Source organism: Microtus ochrogaster, unplaced genomic scaffold (genome assembly GCF_000317375.1).
Source record: "Microtus ochrogaster isolate Prairie Vole_2 unplaced genomic scaffold, MicOch1.0 UNK17, whole genome shotgun sequence".
Classification (NCBI taxonomy): domain Eukaryota; kingdom Metazoa; phylum Chordata; class Mammalia; order Rodentia; family Cricetidae; genus Microtus; species Microtus ochrogaster.
In genome coordinates, this window is record NW_004949115.1 from 1,181,306 (window position 1) to 1,199,917 (window position 18,612).

The 18,612-nt window shown below is 35.4% G+C and overlaps 1 protein-coding gene across 2 annotated transcripts in view; it reads right to left on the bottom strand.

Moving 5' to 3' along the window:
* Col4a5 (collagen type IV alpha 5 chain) overlaps nt 1-18,612 on the bottom strand; it is a 211,133-nt gene that overhangs the window by 60,470 nt on the left and 132,051 nt on the right. For both annotated transcript variants that reach the window (XM_026789363.1, XM_026789364.1), the window contains exons 23-29: nt 18,273-18,343; nt 17,813-18,004; nt 16,727-16,895; nt 15,332-15,424; nt 15,114-15,218; nt 10,380-10,477; nt 8,754-8,904 (exon numbers count right to left, since the gene is read on the bottom strand). In XM_026789363.1, the coding sequence (XP_026645164.1) occupies nt 8,754-8,904; nt 10,380-10,477; nt 15,114-15,218; nt 15,332-15,424; nt 16,727-16,895; nt 17,813-18,004; nt 18,273-18,343 (879 nt within the window). The remainder of the gene's footprint in view (nt 1-8,753; nt 8,905-10,379; nt 10,478-15,113; nt 15,219-15,331; nt 15,425-16,726; nt 16,896-17,812; nt 18,005-18,272; nt 18,344-18,612) is intronic.

Genomic DNA, 18,612 nt, shown 5'->3' on the forward strand with positions numbered 1-18,612 from the left:
GGGAGGCAGAGGCAGAAGGATCTCTGTGAGTTTGAGGCCAGCCTGGTCTACAAGAGCTAGTTCCAGGACAGGAACCAAAAGCTACGGAGAAACCCTGTCTCGAAAATCCAAAAAGAAAAAATAAAAAAAAGAGTCTTGACTCTAGAGGGGTTCCCAGGGGGTCCAGAGAGATGTCCCCAGCTAGATCCTTGGGCAGCTGAGGAGAGAGAGCCTGAAATGGCCCGATCCTATAGCCATACTAATGAATATCTTGCATATCACCACAGAAACTTCATCTGGCAATGGGTGGAGATAGAGACAGAGACCCACATTGGAGCACTGGATTGAGCTCCCAAGGTCCCAATGAGGAGTGGAAGGAGGGAGAACATGAGCAAAGAAGTCGGGACCACAAGGGGTGTACCCACCCACTGAGACGGTGGGGCTGATATAATGGGAGCTCACCAAGGCCAGCTGGACTGTGACTGAAAAAGCATGGGATAAAACCGGACCTCTGAACATGGCAGACAATGAGGGCTGATGAGAAGCCACGGACAATGGCACTGGGTTTTGATCCTACAGCATGTACTGGCTTTGTGGGAGCCTAGTCTGTTTGGATGCTCACCTTACTAGACCTGGATGGAGGGGGGAGGACCTTGGACTTCCCACAGGGCAGGGAACCCTGACTGCTCTTTGGACTGAAGAGGGAGGGGAAGGAGAGTGGGGGGAGGGGGAGGGGAAAAGGAGGTGGGAGGAGGCGGAAATTTTTAATAAAAAAAGATTATTTTCTAAGTATAAAGTCATATTATGTATGAGTAGGAATTTTCTTCCTTTCTAATCTAATGCTTTTAGTTTCTTTGTTGTGCCTTATAGCAATGGCTAAATGTTTCCAGTATAATACCGAATTTTTTGGCAAACAATTTTGTGTTGTAACCTGTCTTTTGGGGAAAGTATTAGGTCTTTCTCCATTAAATAAACTAGATTAAACTACTTATAAATCATAAAACTTTTGATAAAAGAGTATATATAAAAAAGAGTTTTGGGATTTCATTATTGATGATCATTATTCTGAAACAGAGCCTCCCACTGTCCACACGCACAGTGCCTGAGACCATGTATTCCACAATGTCCTTGAACTTGAGGAAATCTATCCTTCTCAACATACCATATCCTGAGTTTAAAGTTAGGAGCCACTATGCCCAACTAACAGGATTTCTTGAGTTTATAATTTTCTAAAAGTATTTTTAAGGAATGGATGTTGAATTTTATCAAATAATTTTAGCAACATTTAAGGAAATAGCATAGATGCAATTCTTTAGACTGTTAAAAGAGCAAATTATACTGAATAATTTCAGATGTCAAAGTATCTTGAGTTCTGAAGATAAAATTTATTTGTTGATGATGCAGTTCCTTTTTAAATGTTGTAATGTTTGATGTGTCATTGTCCTCTTGAAACCTTTTACCTATGTTAGGGAGATTGAGAGATTTTGACTTATAACTTAGGTTTTGTTCTTTTGTTTTTCATTTGTTTTGTTTGTCTGGTTTTGACGTTTGAGTAATTTTACCCTCACTCACAACCACTGGGAAGTGATCCATTCAGTATTCTATAGGGAAAGAAACTGGGTAGGGATGCTATTACCGCTTTTTAGAATGTTTGATACTAATTCCCAGAGATGTCACCTGCACCTGAAATATTCTTTAATGGATGAGTTTTAAACTATAAGTTCAATTATAGAAAAAAATGAATAATTTCTTTATCAGTTATCATCAACAAATTATAGCAATGCTTTATAATGGGTCCATGTTATCTGTCAACATTTTTCAGCATCCATTCATTTGCTATAGTCCTCTGCTAGTCTTTTAATGTCTACAGTAGTACTTAATATTGTCCCAATTTTCATTCTTAATATTCATAATCTTTATAGTTCTGTTTTTATGGTCATCCTGTCTAAATATTTATCAGCTTTACTAGAGTTCTCAAAGGATCTCATTTGGATTCAGATGTGCATCCGTTCTATTGAACATTTTGAAGAAACTCATTTGGTTTCATATAAATTTCCTGTTTTTTAAGTTTCATATGATTGATATAGACCAACCTTCTCATACATTCTTTTTCATTTGTTTACCTTCCTTATTTTCTCAAAAATAATAATTTATTTGAGATTTTTTTTTCAAAATAGGGTTTCTCTGTGTTATAGCCTTGGCTATCCTGGAACTCCCTCTGTAGACCAAGCTGGCCTTGAAATCACAGAGATCCGTCTGCCTCTGCCTCCCACGTGTTGGGATTAAAGGCATATACCAGCACCACTAGGCTTTTCTTTTTTTAAATATAAACTTTAGCATACAAACTTCTTTTTTGAGCCACTAGATATGTTTTACTTTATTTTCACTCAATTAGACATGCTTGCTAATTTTCCTAATTGCTGCTCTTTTGATTGCTGGTTTATTTAAATACTCTAGATATTTTTCTAAGTGTTATGATTTTCTCAAGCATATTTATCTTCCTGATATAATTTCCTTATTTAATTTTTCTGGTATTACCTTCTTAATAAATATGTTTTTAATTTGCTAAGGTTTGTTTAAGCCAAGATTATGCCTTTTCTTGGTTAATTTGTGTGTATGGAAAATAATGGTTCCCTGTTCTCATTGGGTGAAATGGGCTACAAATGTCAATGTTGAGAAATTCCTGACACTTTCCTACTAGAATTCTGGGCATCTTATTTTTGTATCCATCCACATAATACCAAGACTAAGTACTATACATACTACTTAGATAAGGGAGGAAAGTCAAGACCATCTAATGATGGAAATTACAGCATTACAATTTTCTATCTGTAATTTTGTATTTGCTCTACTTAGAAGAGCTGCTGAAATTCTGTAAATTTATAATATAAAATATCATTTTCTTATATCTCAAACTTACTTTTCATAATTATAATATTTATAACTCTAAGCCCTCTTTTTATATCTTATGCATTAGGTTTTCGTTTAGTGAGATCATTTATTCATATCAATTTTGAAAGAATTCATCCTTTCCTTACTGACTAATGAAGATACTTCTGTGAAATACCAAGTTTATGAAGGCACATATGTATGATTTAGACACTTCTACTAGTGCGCTCGTTATTCTTGAACAGGTTCACAGTGGCATTTTATCATACATTGATGTGTATTTGGTAGTTACTGAGCTTCTAAATCAGTTTCATGAAGTGCTTCTGAATGATTTCTTAAGTTCTCATTGAAAATAATTTATATTTATTATAAATGGGGAAATTGACAATAGCAAGCCTTCCCACTAATATATAGGATTAAAAATCAATTATAAAATTTTAAGTTGCTATTAGTAGTTTATATTTTCCTTATAAATATATTAGACACATTTTCTTGATTTTGAAAAAATTATACACATTTTGTTGCTATCAAATTTTTTACTTCTAATGTTTCCAAATATATTGTTTCATTTGTCAGAGTATTTTCTATATTATTTCTGCTGATTAGACTATCTTTTTAAAAGATTCAGGCAAAGTGTCATTTCCTATACTTCCAAGAGCCTTCAAATGAAATAAATTAATATATGAGGTAAACAGAATGCTTCTAAAGTCATCATCTTTATTCTTTTTTCTTTTTTGTATAATGAAATTGTGATATTCAGGTTTGAGCATATTTTTTTTACCCACATGGAGATTCAAAACAGTTATTAACTTTTTAAATTTATTGTTGGTGTCTATATTGTTTTGAAAATGACATACCAACTTTCTTTTACAGTTTAGTTATTTAATTTCAATATCTATTAATTGGTCTAAATATGTCTAATAAATGAAGATTTTGGAGACATGGGTCCTTGAGAATCAAAATAGTATAGTAAATTATTATGCATACAAGTAATTTACCACTTAACATAAACCACAGCCATGTTGGGCAATTTTTTTTTTTACTGTACTGTGTTAGCTGAATTTTGAGTATTGTCAAAATTTGATTTGAAACTTTATTAGCACACACATTGAAAAAATTGCTTTATAGCAATACTAGTGGTTCTCAACCTGTGGGTCTTGACCTCCTGGGGTCTCATGTCAGAGATCTTGTATATTGAATATTTACATAACGATTCATAACAGTAGCAAAATTAAAGTCATGAAGTAGCAATGAAATAATTTTATGGTTGGGGGTCACTACAGAATGAGGAACTGTATTAAAGAGCTGCAGAATTAGAAAGGTGGGGAACCATTCATCTAGATTTTTTTAATAGTAGAGACCAACTTCTGAGATTTTTCAAAAGCAAAGTTCATACCTTTGTGTTTTTAGTGACTTAAGTATTAACATGATCCATGATATGAACATAATAATTGCTAGACAAATGAAGAACTTATATAGAAAAATGCCCAAATATTAATTCTTTAGTACGTTAAGAACTGTACTAGTAGCAGTGCCCAATAACTTCCACCTGAGATCCTATCATTAGGGAGGTGGGAGCGGGAATAATGAGTTCAACAACAACCTGGGTTACATGGAGAATTCTTGTTTCAAAAAGAAAACAAAACCAAAAACAAACTAGAAAGCAAACCATCCCAAATTCTACTAAGATTTTACTATTAAAAATATGGGAATCCTAAATTTCCTTTAAAAGATTAAATAAATTCATGGTAACAAAAAGTACATGTTTCAAATATGTAGTTCATTTATTCATAAATTATTTCTCAAAATATAGTAGGGAATTTCTTGAATTTGATTTGCAATTTTTAATCATGGCTTATAGATGAGAAAGATGAACTGTTGGAGAACACTACAACTTTAAGTGATTTACAGTCCCTCAAACTTATTTAGTCACAGATATATAGGTGTTATTAAAAGATATACACACACATGCATAAACAGATATACAGGATTCAAAACTTGGCACCCATTCTCAGAAACACACCCTCACATATATTTCATGCCAACGGCAAGGTGAAATGACAGATTTCTCTGGATTCTTAGCAAGTTTCCCTCTCTCCATAAGTCACTCTCTCCATAAGTCATGTGCATATGAATGCCTCCTAATTGCTAATGAAATATTTCATGAAAACCCTGGAAAACTACCACCCTCTTTTAGCTGAGGTCATAATATCTCCTTTCTCTGCCATCTAGAGTCTATAAAGCTCCTGTACTGCTGACAATGGACCTTTAATCACAAGGACAAGCTTGAAGGTCTCAACTGGAGCTTGTTATTTGAATCAACTCTCTTTCCTGTTCTCAAAATATATATATAACTCTTTGAACTAGGTCCTCTGTATGGAGCTAACAGTTGGATAGCTTTATGTGGCTTTGGCGCCTCTAGTGGTAGGTTCAGATCATGTCCCTGGGGCAGGATCTGAGTTTTCAGAACCTATTCCCAATGCTTGATGCACCTTGAATCAGGGAGAGAAGTTTGGACCTAACCTCAACTTGATAAAACATGTTTTGTTTACTCCGATGGGATACCTGCTTCTTTCTTCAAGGAGAAAGAATGATATAAGAGGTGGTATATGGGAAGTGGGTAGAGTGATATGGGAGCCAGAAGATATGTGTAGCAAAATATGGATGGTATGTAAAATAAATGTAAAGATAATAAATAAATATATAATTGTACTAAGAAGGAAAAAAGAAATGTAGGTGTCAATAAAAGATATATAGGTGTTACTAAAAGAATTTATTTAAGAAGAAGCTGTCTCGGACTACTTTTGGGATTTTCACAACAAAACCCATTCTGGCTAAAATTAAGTGGAGATATATATTGCTTTAATAAAAATCTTTGGGAATATAGAGTTAATTTAGTTATGTCTCCAAAACATTGACCATGAGAATTCTGTTTCTTGCAAACTGACCAGTGAAATAAAACCAGCCAAGCCAGCTATGTTAATCCTATTCCCTTTTATACTCAACATCAAATTCAAGAACTTTAAAGCAATGGAGAAATGGGAAATAATATCAATAGTTCACAGGGAAAATGAGGCTCTTAAAATATGAAGTGATGGTTAATTTACTCACAGTAAGGAACATGTACATTTGAACTATGCTGAAAGGAAAGGCAAAGTACATAGTATAGTTTAAAATTTTAACACAAAACTTATTTTTACATTATGGGAGTTCACACATTAATCTATAGCTACCATAACATACACAATGTGATACTAGTTAAAGAAGAGTGAAATAGATGAATGAAATAGGATTGATGCAAGAACAAAGATCCATATTTATATAGTATTTGACTTGATAGAGATCCCCACATAATTCACTGTTGGATTTCCATTTTAAACACAATGACATAAACTCAAATTATTTGAGATTAATGACAGTAATAGGACAGAATGCCTTGGCAGTGCTGAGAAGACAAGTATTTCTTACACAAGGTACAAAATGATAATAATAGAAAACATAAATTAAAAATAAAAATAAAAACAATAAAATTTTTACTTTTATTCAAACACACTGGAAATGTGAGTAGGTAACCAACATAGAAAAAAATTATTCCTGAGTTTATTCTAGAAAAAGCACAAGTATTCATTCAGGGTATATTAGGAATACCTTCAACTTAACATAAAACACAACACAGTCCATCAATTCAAACTGGTAAGTGTTTACATGTCTAACTAATAATCCACAAGAGCAGATAAAACGATGAATGTCCCTAGTCATCAGAGAAATATAAACTAAAATGTAATTTATGATATTAGCACAAAGCAAGTAAAACTTTCATGCTGGAGAGAATGATGAGTAATGCTGTATTGGTGTGAATTTTAAATGGCACATCCATGTTGGAGAAAGAACACACATGAGCAACAATTATAATCTTAGCTACATAGTTAATCAAAATGAAAACATATATTCATTAAAAGATGAGAGAACTCTTTTAATAGCTTCTCTCATAATAGTCAGCTACTTGAGACAATCCAGGTAGCCTCGCGATGTCATCTTTTTCTTAGTAATTTCTTAGTAATAAGAACTAGTGATGAGCACAGTGGATGCTTTTTAAAAAAAATGCTCAGTGAAAGATGCTTTACAAGAATGTATATATTGCATGACTCCAATTACAAGGACTCCAGAACAGACAGAATAATGATATATTTTAAAACACTTATAACAATATTGGTGTAGATGTTGGAGACTGGAAAATGGAACAAGAACAGTTTCTAGGATATGTGTGTGTGTGTGTGTGTGTGTGTGTGTGTGCGCATGCGCGCACATGCTAGAACTTAGAGCATAACAGGGAAATGCACTACCAATTAGCTGTGTCCCCAGTCCTGAGAAGTTTATATGATATTGAATTGCATCTGTCAATCTGAAAATACATCTGTGGATTTTATATAGGAATACAATACCTATATAAGTAGACACCTTTGGAATTGTAGTGATTGTTTACCTCCTGAGTATTCAGGGGGAATGCACCGCTATTGCAATTGTTTTGATATTGATCAAAAAGAAATAAACAGATATATAGAGATATGGTTAGGTGGACAGATGTATAGTAAATATGGATAGTAAAATGTATGTCTAGTAAAACACTCATAGTAGAACATCAGTGATGGATGTATATAGCAGTCATTGTGTTGTCTTTTCTACCTTGTATTATATGTGTAATTTCCATTTCTGGGACAGAGGATTGAATCTGGGGCCTTTCACATACTAGGCACGTTTTCTACTGTAGAGCTATATCTCTAGTTCATATATTCACATTATTTTATTTAAAAATACTTGGAAGCAGACAAAATGTTATACACGGGGTCCAAGCAGCAGGTAGACAGGTCATTCGATGTACAATTCTTTAATGTTTCTGTGTATTTGAAAACTTTACAATGACATAGTTTAAAAAAATTATACTGATAAACTTACTTCCACCAGGCAAGAAAAATCAGGAGATTTGTTTGTTTGATTGTGTTTAGTTTTGTTTTAGAATAGACAAGAAGTGATTGGGGAAAAGAAGTGCTTTCATTCATTGCTGATAGGAACACCAATGGCACAGACTGAAAGAAATTTCATAACACCTTGAGAGGCTTTTACTTTTTAATGAGGAAATTAAGTTTTGTTCCTCTACTCTACTATTATACCTGCACACATCTGAAATAACATGTGGCATTATTTGTAATCAGAAAAGATGAGCAAAAATCCATTCTAAGAAGTAGCAATTGATAGCATACTCATGTAACTCAATACTAGGCCACCAAATTCTTTTAAATGCTGCAAGCACTGACATGGAGTGATTCCCAAATTATAAAATTATACAAAAATCACATGAAAAGGCAAAAGGCAACTATGTCCTCTGTTTTGACAAATGAAGAGCAAACTTCCTAAGAGTTAGTATTTTTGTAGAGAAATAACAGACAGAGAAACTAAACTGAGATTACATATGGGATGGGGAGGAAGAAAGTGCGGATGGGGGATGAACTAAAAGAAAGATTTCTTTCAGTTTGTCTGTTTGTTTAATTGTTTTTGAGACAGGTTATTCTGTAGCCTAGACTAGTGTAAAACTCACTAGATGAGGATGGCCTTGAACTCCTGATCCTTCTGCCTCTGACTCCTATGTGAGATTACTGGCCTATGGAACCACACTAGGGTCTGTTACTTACGTGCAAATATCTTTGTATTACCTTTTCAAGAAAATCAAAGATTAAAAATAACTATCAGAATATGAACAAAATTATAACAGTAGCAGAAGAACATCATGGGCTCTCCAGTTAACTGGCTTATGATCCTTAACCTTTTCTAAAGGTTTCAACATCAATAAAAGTTTAAAGCAAATCGAGAAGTAGCAAGAGCCTCCATACCTTTTGGTCCAGGTAGCCCATCCAAGCCAGTGCGTCCTGGAGGACCTGGAGGTCCTGGAAAACCACGATCACCTTTTGGACCAGGTGTTCCTTTGAAACCTGGGAATCCTGGTGGCCCAGGTGGCCCAGGTAACCCAAATCCTGGCTCTCCCTTAAGCATACACATAACAAAACACAAGGAAAAGTCCCGTGACTTTCCTGATGCTTACCATTTACTATAGAGAATTTAAAGCAGAGAATACAAAGTAATACTTCTCTTCCATGGTGAGGAGAAGATAATTAAATGAAAAGTAATGTTAGAGGAAACATCTGGAAGGATAGGAAACAGGGTTTAGTAAAATCAGATTCAATGCGTTGGACTGGTTTCAAAATAAGAAAGTTAAATAAAAGAGTATGAGATTAAATAACACTCTACCCAAGTGAGAAAATGTGAATATGGATTGAGAATTAGATCATCCAAATAATGATTTTAAATTTACCTAAGTCTTATAATGCCATTGTGGTTTCCGTATAAATTTTCCATTTAGTTAGAGATTAATATTGAAGCAATTTCAGGTGAAATGATGTACTTTTGAGATTTGGGTTAAATGAGAATACCCCCCCCCCAAAAAAACAGGAAAAGATTAAGGTAATGTTATTAAAATCTTAATAATTTTGTGCCTGGGTGACAGATATATGAAAGTTCATTATATTACTTCTTTTGCTTTTGTGTTTATTTGAAAATGTTCATTATAAAATAAAAACAACAGAGAAGTAGTTTTCTCATGAGAGCCCATCAGCTGTTTTTCCCATGGAAAACAAGTAATAATGATGAAATCCAGCAAGATTAAATCATTTAAGTATAGAAACTACAAGAAGAGTCAAAATAATTACACACTGTAGCAGTTGGCTGAAGGCTGACTGAAAAGTGTTTGAGGTTAAATAAGATACAATAGAAGGAGTATTAAGGGAGTTATTTATTAGTAGTACCCAATAGCAGTGATTTGCTTTATGTGTCTTTGGTGGAATTGGAACAGAAGAAGCAATACAGAAAGGACTTAATACACCCAGCACAATCTCACCAATCATCACACAGGTATGGCAAGTAGGAAATGGGTTACTGTTTGTATACATAAGTACAGGTAAAGCTGATCATTGGATTCTTCCATCTAATCTAACAGCCCACCTGTCTAAACAAAGGTCCGAAACTTTTGGGATCTAAATATTACCTTTTGTTCCAAGATGGCTTGGGATTAGATATTTTATTTTTAAATGAAAATATAGTTAACTTCTTTCAATATAATAAAGACCTGGGCCAATGTCTAACTCAAAATAGGAAATGGGACTAAGGACAGTAGAATAGACAAAAATAAAAAATAAAAAAGGGGGGCAAGTTAAAATGTTCCCAACTGGGGCTAGAAAGATGGCTCAGCAGTTAAGAACATTGACTGTTCTTGTAGAAAAACCAGGTTCAATTCCCAGCACCCACATTGTGGTTAACAACTGTCTGTAACTTGGGCGCACAAGACTCTCTTCTGACCTCTGTAGTCACTAGGCACACACATGGTACACATTCATATGCATGCAGACAAAACACTCATACACATAAAAGATTAAAAATTAAACTTTAAAAATAAACTTCCAGACCTTTGGTCCTGGAAATCCTGGTGACCCAGGTGGGCCATCTGGACCCATTCTTCCAGGTGTTCCAGGTGCTCCTGGAGGTCCCGGAATTCCTGGGAAACCTGCAAAACAGCAAGACTTTTTTTTTTAATTCACAGGAAGAACAAAGTTTAAAAAAGATAGTTACATTCTCATCTCCCTAATCATGCTTTACACAACAACTCATTAAAAGTACATGGACATTCTATATGTCTACTCAGAACCAGGCCTAATAGATATATATTTGTGATTATCTCTCACCCACTTTAGTCTTTCATTTCCACAGAGTAATGGGTGTATAAGAAGATACATTCTCCTAAAGAATATAGAATAAGTCAGAACTAAACATAGTGAATGAATGCCACATAAAAATACAGAACTTCCCTTCTGCTTACATCAAGAGGTAGAGTGGCAGAATGTCTATCATGGACCTTTACAGATGAGCTAAATGCAACTCATGTGGTACATAAGAACTGACACATAGAATCAGATCTGATATTTTAATAAAAGTATTTGGTAGAAGTGAGAATTGTCATTACAAAAGGGGCTGTGTTGCTACTCATGAGAATAATAAAGCAGAACTGTAGAAAATAAACCCCAAAATTTCGATAAATCAAGGGAATATTTAACTTGGGATAAAATAATGTGTATGTGTACAGTGAATCTGTTTTTTGATTAATACAATCTATTAATTCATTACATGTCTATTTAGTGCTTGCTATATTCCCAGGAACTATTCTAAGCTCAGAGAATACAATGAACACAAAATGCAAGAATTCCTGTGATGTTCTTTAGCACAAGATAATTTCTGCATCTCTGAAATGCAGATAGTTTTTTATTTATCTATTTATTTTATATCCTGGCTGTAGCCTCCCCCAATTCACCTCTCCCAGTCCCACTCTCCTATTCCCCTTCCCTTCCCCCAATCCACTCCTCTTCCATCTCCATCCAGGAAAGGGTAGGTCTCCTATGAGTATCATTAAACTATGATATATCAAGTTTCAGTAAGACTAAGCACTGTAGATAGTTTTGACACTAGATTGTTTTAGAAAATGAACTCCAGGTTCAAAGAAAGACCTTGCATCCAAAATTATGGTGCATGTAGTGACTCTCTTTTTAATATTTTATTTTTCTTATTATTTTAATTTCATGTGTATGGATGTTTGGCTTGTGATTGTCCAGGCAGCAAGATGCCTTTGTCAATTATAGAGTTTTGGAAGTTGCTTACAATGCACTTCCTGTTTACTTAGGTAATATTATATCCTTCTGGAGTCTTTGATAAAGTTGAAGAATAGATAGATAGTTATATTTTTCCTTAGTTATGATAAAATATAAAGTAGATATAAATATTGTAACTGTAATTCTTGCTTGACACCTGTTTTGCATGTGTAATTTTACTATGTTAAAGTTAAAACTTTTCTTTTTATTTAAACAGAAAGGGGGAAATGGTATGGGAAGTCTTTTCTGAATATGTGTTGCTTTTATTGGTTAATGAATAAAGAAGCTGCTCTTGGCCAATGGCTTAACCGAATATAGCCAGGCTGGAAGAGATACATATATAAAGAGTAGGCAGAGTCAGGAGATACCCATGGAGCTGCCAGAGGAGAAAGACACAAGCTGCCAGCTGGAACCTTGCCGGTAGGCCATGAACTCATGGTAAAATATAAAATAATAAAAAATGGGTTAACTAAAGGTATAAGAGCTAGCTAGCAATACACTTAAGTTATTGGCCAAGCAGTGGTTTAAATAATATAGTTTCTGAGTCATTATTTTGTGGTCTGGGCAGCTGGGAACAAAGAAGCAGCCTCCTACTACAAATTGGCACCCCAATGAGTACTAGCTAAATCCACATAAAACCTGAAAGGGCTTGGAAAGAAATTCTAGACACTAAAAAACAAAGTTTAGCCACATTTTTTTTCTGATGGCCTTTGTTTTGCTGGCAGCATACTGCAGCTCCTTTAAGAGAGGTCTTCCTGATTCAGTGGTAGCAGAAAAAAAAGTGCAGTTTCAAAACAGCTGCTTCCTGGTTCACCAGCATGAAGGGCTCTGACTCTTTTGGGGGGTCTAGCTATGGAGCATTTAAATAGATTTTGTGAGCAGACTGCTACAACTTGTTTAATGGCAATACAGACCTGCTGTGACCGGACCCTGGATCTGGGACAGAGAGAATGGCTCTTAGAGGCAGTGAACATGTCTCCGCCATATTGGACTGGGCAGAGCAAGCAGGCAGGGCTGTGTTGGTCCTAGCTATGCCCACTTAGCATTTTTTTAAAAAGGGTGCTTCTGGTCAGAAAAGGATTTCAGATACACAGTAGGACAGATTCAGACATAAAAGACCTCTAAATGAAGTGTGTTTAAAAAATGTACTTAGGCTTGGGAGAGAAGAAAAAACATAAAAAGACAGTAAATATAATATAAAAGAAACAGAAAGTCATAGATTAAAGGAGTAAAGATAATAAATATTAAACTTGTAGAAAAAGTTATAGTGTAAGAAAAATAAGCCATGCAAAGAAGAAAAATACACAGACTCTGGATTATGCATATTATTGTGTTATTTTTTATTTTTTTGACTGTGAAGGAGCTAAATACAGAGAGACATTTCACTGTATGGGCTGCTAAGCTAAACCAGAAAATGTATTTTAAAAGTATCTTGATTTCAGAATATGGGTCTAAGAATATGCTACTTTGGAAAAGAGGTTCTTCTTTTGTTTCCACAGAAAATGAGAACCTGTGGATTTCTTCCAGACTAATGTAGTTTGATGGACCAAGACCTCCTTAAAGGTCGCCATGAATACTCCCAAAAATGCTTCACACAACAAAAATCAGGAAGCAGTTTGGAGAGAACTATGACCAAATTCTCTAAATGATTGTTTATAAATGCTTCTTTACATTTAAAGGGAGATATGCTATAGAAATTTACATTGGTATGGATCTTGCTTTATTGATTCAAATTTGAGGTCAATTTTCTTGTATGTATATTTCTGCTCTTGATTAAGGGATTGTACTTGTACATCTCATTAAAAATGTAATGGATAATTAAGAAATACAGGTTAATAGAAAGTCATCTATAATAGTCAAGCTTATAGTCATGTTAGTTAGGTTTTCTGGATGTACAGAGATATATTTCAGATAGATAGTTATTATTTAAACTTCTCAAAGACTAACAGAATATGGCATTTAAAACGTTTTAAGCACTTAGACTTTTCATGAATGTGAGACACATCTGCTCCTAGCAGCACCAATCTACTTTAAGAGGAAGATGAGCATCGAAGAGGCTCCTTATGGAGTTAAAAAACTGCTCTTGCCTGGACTGCTTGATGTTTTGCTGTATGAACTGGATATGCAGGACCCACAGAAATATGACTGCTGATGTTGCCTATAAAAAGTGAGACAGTCCTTCAGGGTTTCTGCCTCATGAAAGAGTCTGTCAGACATTCTTTAGGACACAGGAGAAAGTGACTGACAAACCGCCAACAGAGGTGGAACAGTTTTTGAAATTTCCTGTTTCTTGGAAAAGTCTTCTGGATACTGTGAGCCAGTAGGCTGAAGATAGATGCCCCAATGGTACAGAAGAACTTTGAGTGACTGTCCAGACAGCAAGATGTCTCTGCCAATTCTAGAGTTTTGGAAGTTGCTTATAATGCACTTAGGTAATGCTATATCCTTTTGGAATCTTTGATGGAGTTGAAGAATAGATAGATAGTTATAATTTTCCTTAGTTATGATAGAATAGAAAGTAGATACAAATATGGTAACTGCAATCCTTGCTTGATACCTGTTTTGTATATGTAATTTTACTATGTTAAAATTAAAACCTTTCTTTTCATTTAGACAAAAAGGGGAGGTGATGTGGGATTCCCCTCTGCATGCTGTGATTACCGTTGATTAATAAAGAGACTGTCTTGGCAACAATGAGGACCCTAAGAGAAACATACATAGATCTAATCTACATGGGAAGTAGAAAAAAAACAAAATCTCCTGAGAAAATTGGGAGCATGGGGACCTTGGGAGAGGGTTGAAGGGGAGTGGAGGGAAGGGAGAAAAGAGAAAAAATGTAGAGCTCAATAAAAATCAATAAAAAAAAAGAAAGAAACTATCTTGGGCCTGAGCAGGGCAGAATAAAGAGAGGTTGGGAAAACTAAACTGAATTCTGGGAGAAGGAAGGCAGAGTCATGAGAAGCCATTTAGGCCTGCCAGAGACAGAGGCCAGACAGAACCTTGCTGGTAAGCCAAAGACATGTGGCGATATACAGATTAATAGAAATGGGTTAAATTAAGATGTAAGAACTAGCCAATAAGAAGCTAGAACTAATAGGCCATGCAGTGATTTAATTAATAGTTTCTGTGTGGTTATTTTGGGAGTCTGGACAGCAGGGAAATAAATAAGAGGCCTACCCCAACAGGCCTGTATGGATGTACATGAACAACGTGTGTGCCTAGTACCCTCAGAAACTACAGGAAGGCATTGAATCCATTAGACCTAGAACTAAGGCTGTTTAGGCACTTGCATGGAGATGCTAAGAAGTAGGCCTTACTCCTCTAGAAAAGCAGTCAGTACTCTTAATCTCTGAACAATCTCTCAAGTCCCCAATGTGACTTTTCATTTACATTCTTTACAACATGTAGCAAAAGAATTACTTTTACTTTGTTTTATATTATGAAATAGTATTATCATATTAACAGATTAATCTACACAGCCCAGTACCCAGTTCAACATACCTTTGGGACCTGGAGGTCCAAGAAGCCCAATCCCAGGGATACCTGGTTCTCCTTTGCTACCAGGTATTCCTGGCAGGCCTGGTTGGCCTGGAAGTCCAGGATCACCTACAGAAAAAATATCCAAAAAAAAAAATCAGCGTAAGAATGAGAAATATCCAAAAAAAAAAAAGAAGTAAAGTGATGAAGATTTTCTGAAATAAAGGCAATTCTTTACATACCTGGAAGACCCACTTCACCATCTCTGCCTGGATTACCTGGCAGGCCAGGCTTCCCTGGCTGGGTTATGGTCTGGCCTGGATCCCCTTTAGGACCTGAAAATAGATGAATTACTTCAGAGGTAGAATCATTTACTTGACTAAAAAAAAAATTCCATTTTGTATATTCTAGGGAGGTATCAAACAGAAAGATAAGACTTCAAAGAGAAACCACGGTTTTAGGTACTTCAATGATTGAGAATGTTTGATAACTAATTTTAGGTGTCAGCAGCCTGACTGGATTAAAGGATATTCAGACAGCTGACAAAGGAAGTATTTCTGGTTATGCTCAGGACCCATGAAGAGAAGGATATTTGAACCAGTGATCTAAGGAGGGAAGGTCTGCTTTCAGCCAGTATGGCTCAGCATTGTCCAATAGGAGATGGCTTGAATAGAACAACAACAAAAAAACCCCAAAACATAGGAAATCACCCCCCCCCCATTCATCTGGAACACCTATCTTCTCCTTCCCTTGATAATCAGAACATAAATTGGGCTGGGAGGAAGGTTCAGTCATCGAAGTGCCTGCTAAAGAAGAATCTGTATTGACATTCCCAACACCCATGGAAAAAAGATAACCATAGTAGTACATGTCTGTAACCCTAATACTGGGGGTATGGAGACAGGCAGATCTTTGGAGCTAGTCAGCCTAGATGTATCAATGAACTCCAGGTTCAGTGAGAGACTCTGTCTCTAAAATTAAGGTGCATGTTTTCAACCCTGAGAACATATACATACAAGTAAGATTATTATACAGACTAAGCAGGTTGTGTGTGTGTGTGTATAAAACAGCATTTAAATCAAAAAAAGACCATGAATATGAAACAGAGCAAGGGGTTACATGATGTGAGGGGTTGGAATTGGAGGAAAGAAAGGTAAGGAGGATAGTTTTATAATTATAGTATAACTTTTTTGTTTTGCTTTGTTTTTTATCAAGACAGTGTTTCTCTGTGTAGTCCTTGCTGTTCTGGAACTCACTCTGTAGACCAGGATGGCCTCAAACTCATAGAGATCTGCCTACCTCTGCTCCAGAGTTCTGGGATTAAAGGTTTGTGCCACCAACATCTGGCTATTAAAACTGTATTATAATATGATTTTTTTAAAAAAATTTATAAAAACAGTAATGTGCATGGGTTACATGTAAATAACCACACAAATATATACACAAAAATATAATAAAAATACCAACAAATGACTGAAAAAACTTAACAAGAAATTCCATTTTAAACAAACACATTCTATTCCCTTGCTAGGAGCATATAAAAAGCCAAAGAAACACATTTCTCTTGAGAGGAAGTCAATGTTTTCTGCTTTTAAGCACAAAAATTGAAATCAAACAAACTATCATAGTAAACTTACCTGGTAATCCTGGCTGACCTGGATTTCCTGCCACACCTTGTATGCCTTTTTCACCTATAGGGCCTGGGGGTCCAAAGCCAACAGGACCCATAGGTCCCATATTTCCTGGGAGACCTGGCAAACCTGGGTCTCCAGGAGGACCTCTTTCACCCTTAAAAGCAATTCCACCCTGAAAATGGAAATATTTAAGAAACACATTGATAGAACTTTATGTAGGTTAGTATGAAAGAATACAACCAGGGACATGAAACAGGCATAAATACTTCTTAAATGGTATATAACTGTGTGATATTGTTAAACTGGATCTATGATTGTATCACTTACTTACTCATTACCTCCTTCAATAAATATTTCTGAACTCTATCTTCCAGTGGTATAATCCAAGAAGATAAGTAGATCAAAATTTCTGCTCTAAAAAATTTATAATCTACCACGAGTTGAGATAGTTATCATTATCATTTATCTATCCTATTATAATACATATTTCCAATTCAAATATCCAGACTGTATGTTAAATACAAAACGAGATTGTTGATTTATGCTAAGTGTTTGGCTTTATAGTATCTTAACCTGGCCATCTATGCACATAAATCTATAACATTCATATATATATATATTATATATATATATAAATGTAATATATAATGTTACATTTCTTTTCATGTCTAAAAAAATCCCCCAGAGATATTTGGAATAAGATGTGAATCCCACACTGACTCCTAAGCATTTAATTTCCTACCCATTCATAGCTAGAAATAACTGATGCAGCAATGAATTAAGAAGTTGTTCATAAAACTGAAAGAAAATAGTAAGGAAACTCTAGTTAGTAACGTACCATTTCAATTTAAAATTTTATTATTTTAGGCATCAGTAGACTACTGATGTAAGTACTAGGCCCAGTCTTTATTTTAATTTAGCAAGAGTTGTTTTGTTTTGTTTTGGTTTTTTTGGCGGGGGGAAGGAAGGAGTTTACCAAGAATTAAATTTAGGGTCTCACAAACAGGTATGAGTTCTACCACTGAGATAGAATGTCATTCTAATAGTACTGACAATCTGACCTAAAAGGAGACTTTCAGACCAACTCACAGGCTCTCCTTTGGGGCCAGGGAGTCCTCGTAATCCATCCTTTCCAGGAGTCCCGGGTAGACCAGGAAGCCCTGGAGCTCCAGGGGAACCCAAGTCTCCTTTGTCACCTTTCATTCCAGGAAGAGTGAGGACATCGCCAGGGTCACCTTTAGATCCTGGAAAGCCTGGAGCACCTGGAAGTCCAGGTATTCCCTGAGTTAATAGATAAAAGAGGGAGAAGAAAGAGAAAAAGGAAATCAGATTTTTTTCTAACATTCTTTTCTCCAGTTTACTCCATTAAACCACACAATAACATTCAGTATGCATGAAGTAAAGAGGGCAAAATAGGGAAAGGAAAGGATTAAAATAAATCATAATTTAACATTCAAACTAAATTCAGTGTATGTGTCCGTAAGTGACAATCAAAGGGCACATGGCTTCTTTCCAGTCTTTTGTGGCTCATAAGAGAATCAACGCTTACTGGTAATCCTTTTGGACCAGTCATGCCAGCATTTCCTTTTTCACCCTTCTCTCCAGGGACTCCAAGAGATCCTAAAACACACACAGAATCATGTGAGCTCTGAGCCTTAAGACCCCAACCATGCTCATATAGAAACCAGTGTATTACAAAATTAGATTCTAAACTGAGAACTTTATTCAACTGCATTTAAGTCACATTTTCCTTCTCTCATTTTCTCAATATGAAGAAATCAGACTTTCTTTTTTAAAGTTTATTTACTTTTACTTTATGTGCGTGGGTGTTTTGTTCATTTGTCTGCACACCACCTGAGTGCCCAGCGCCTATGGAGGCTAGAAGAAGG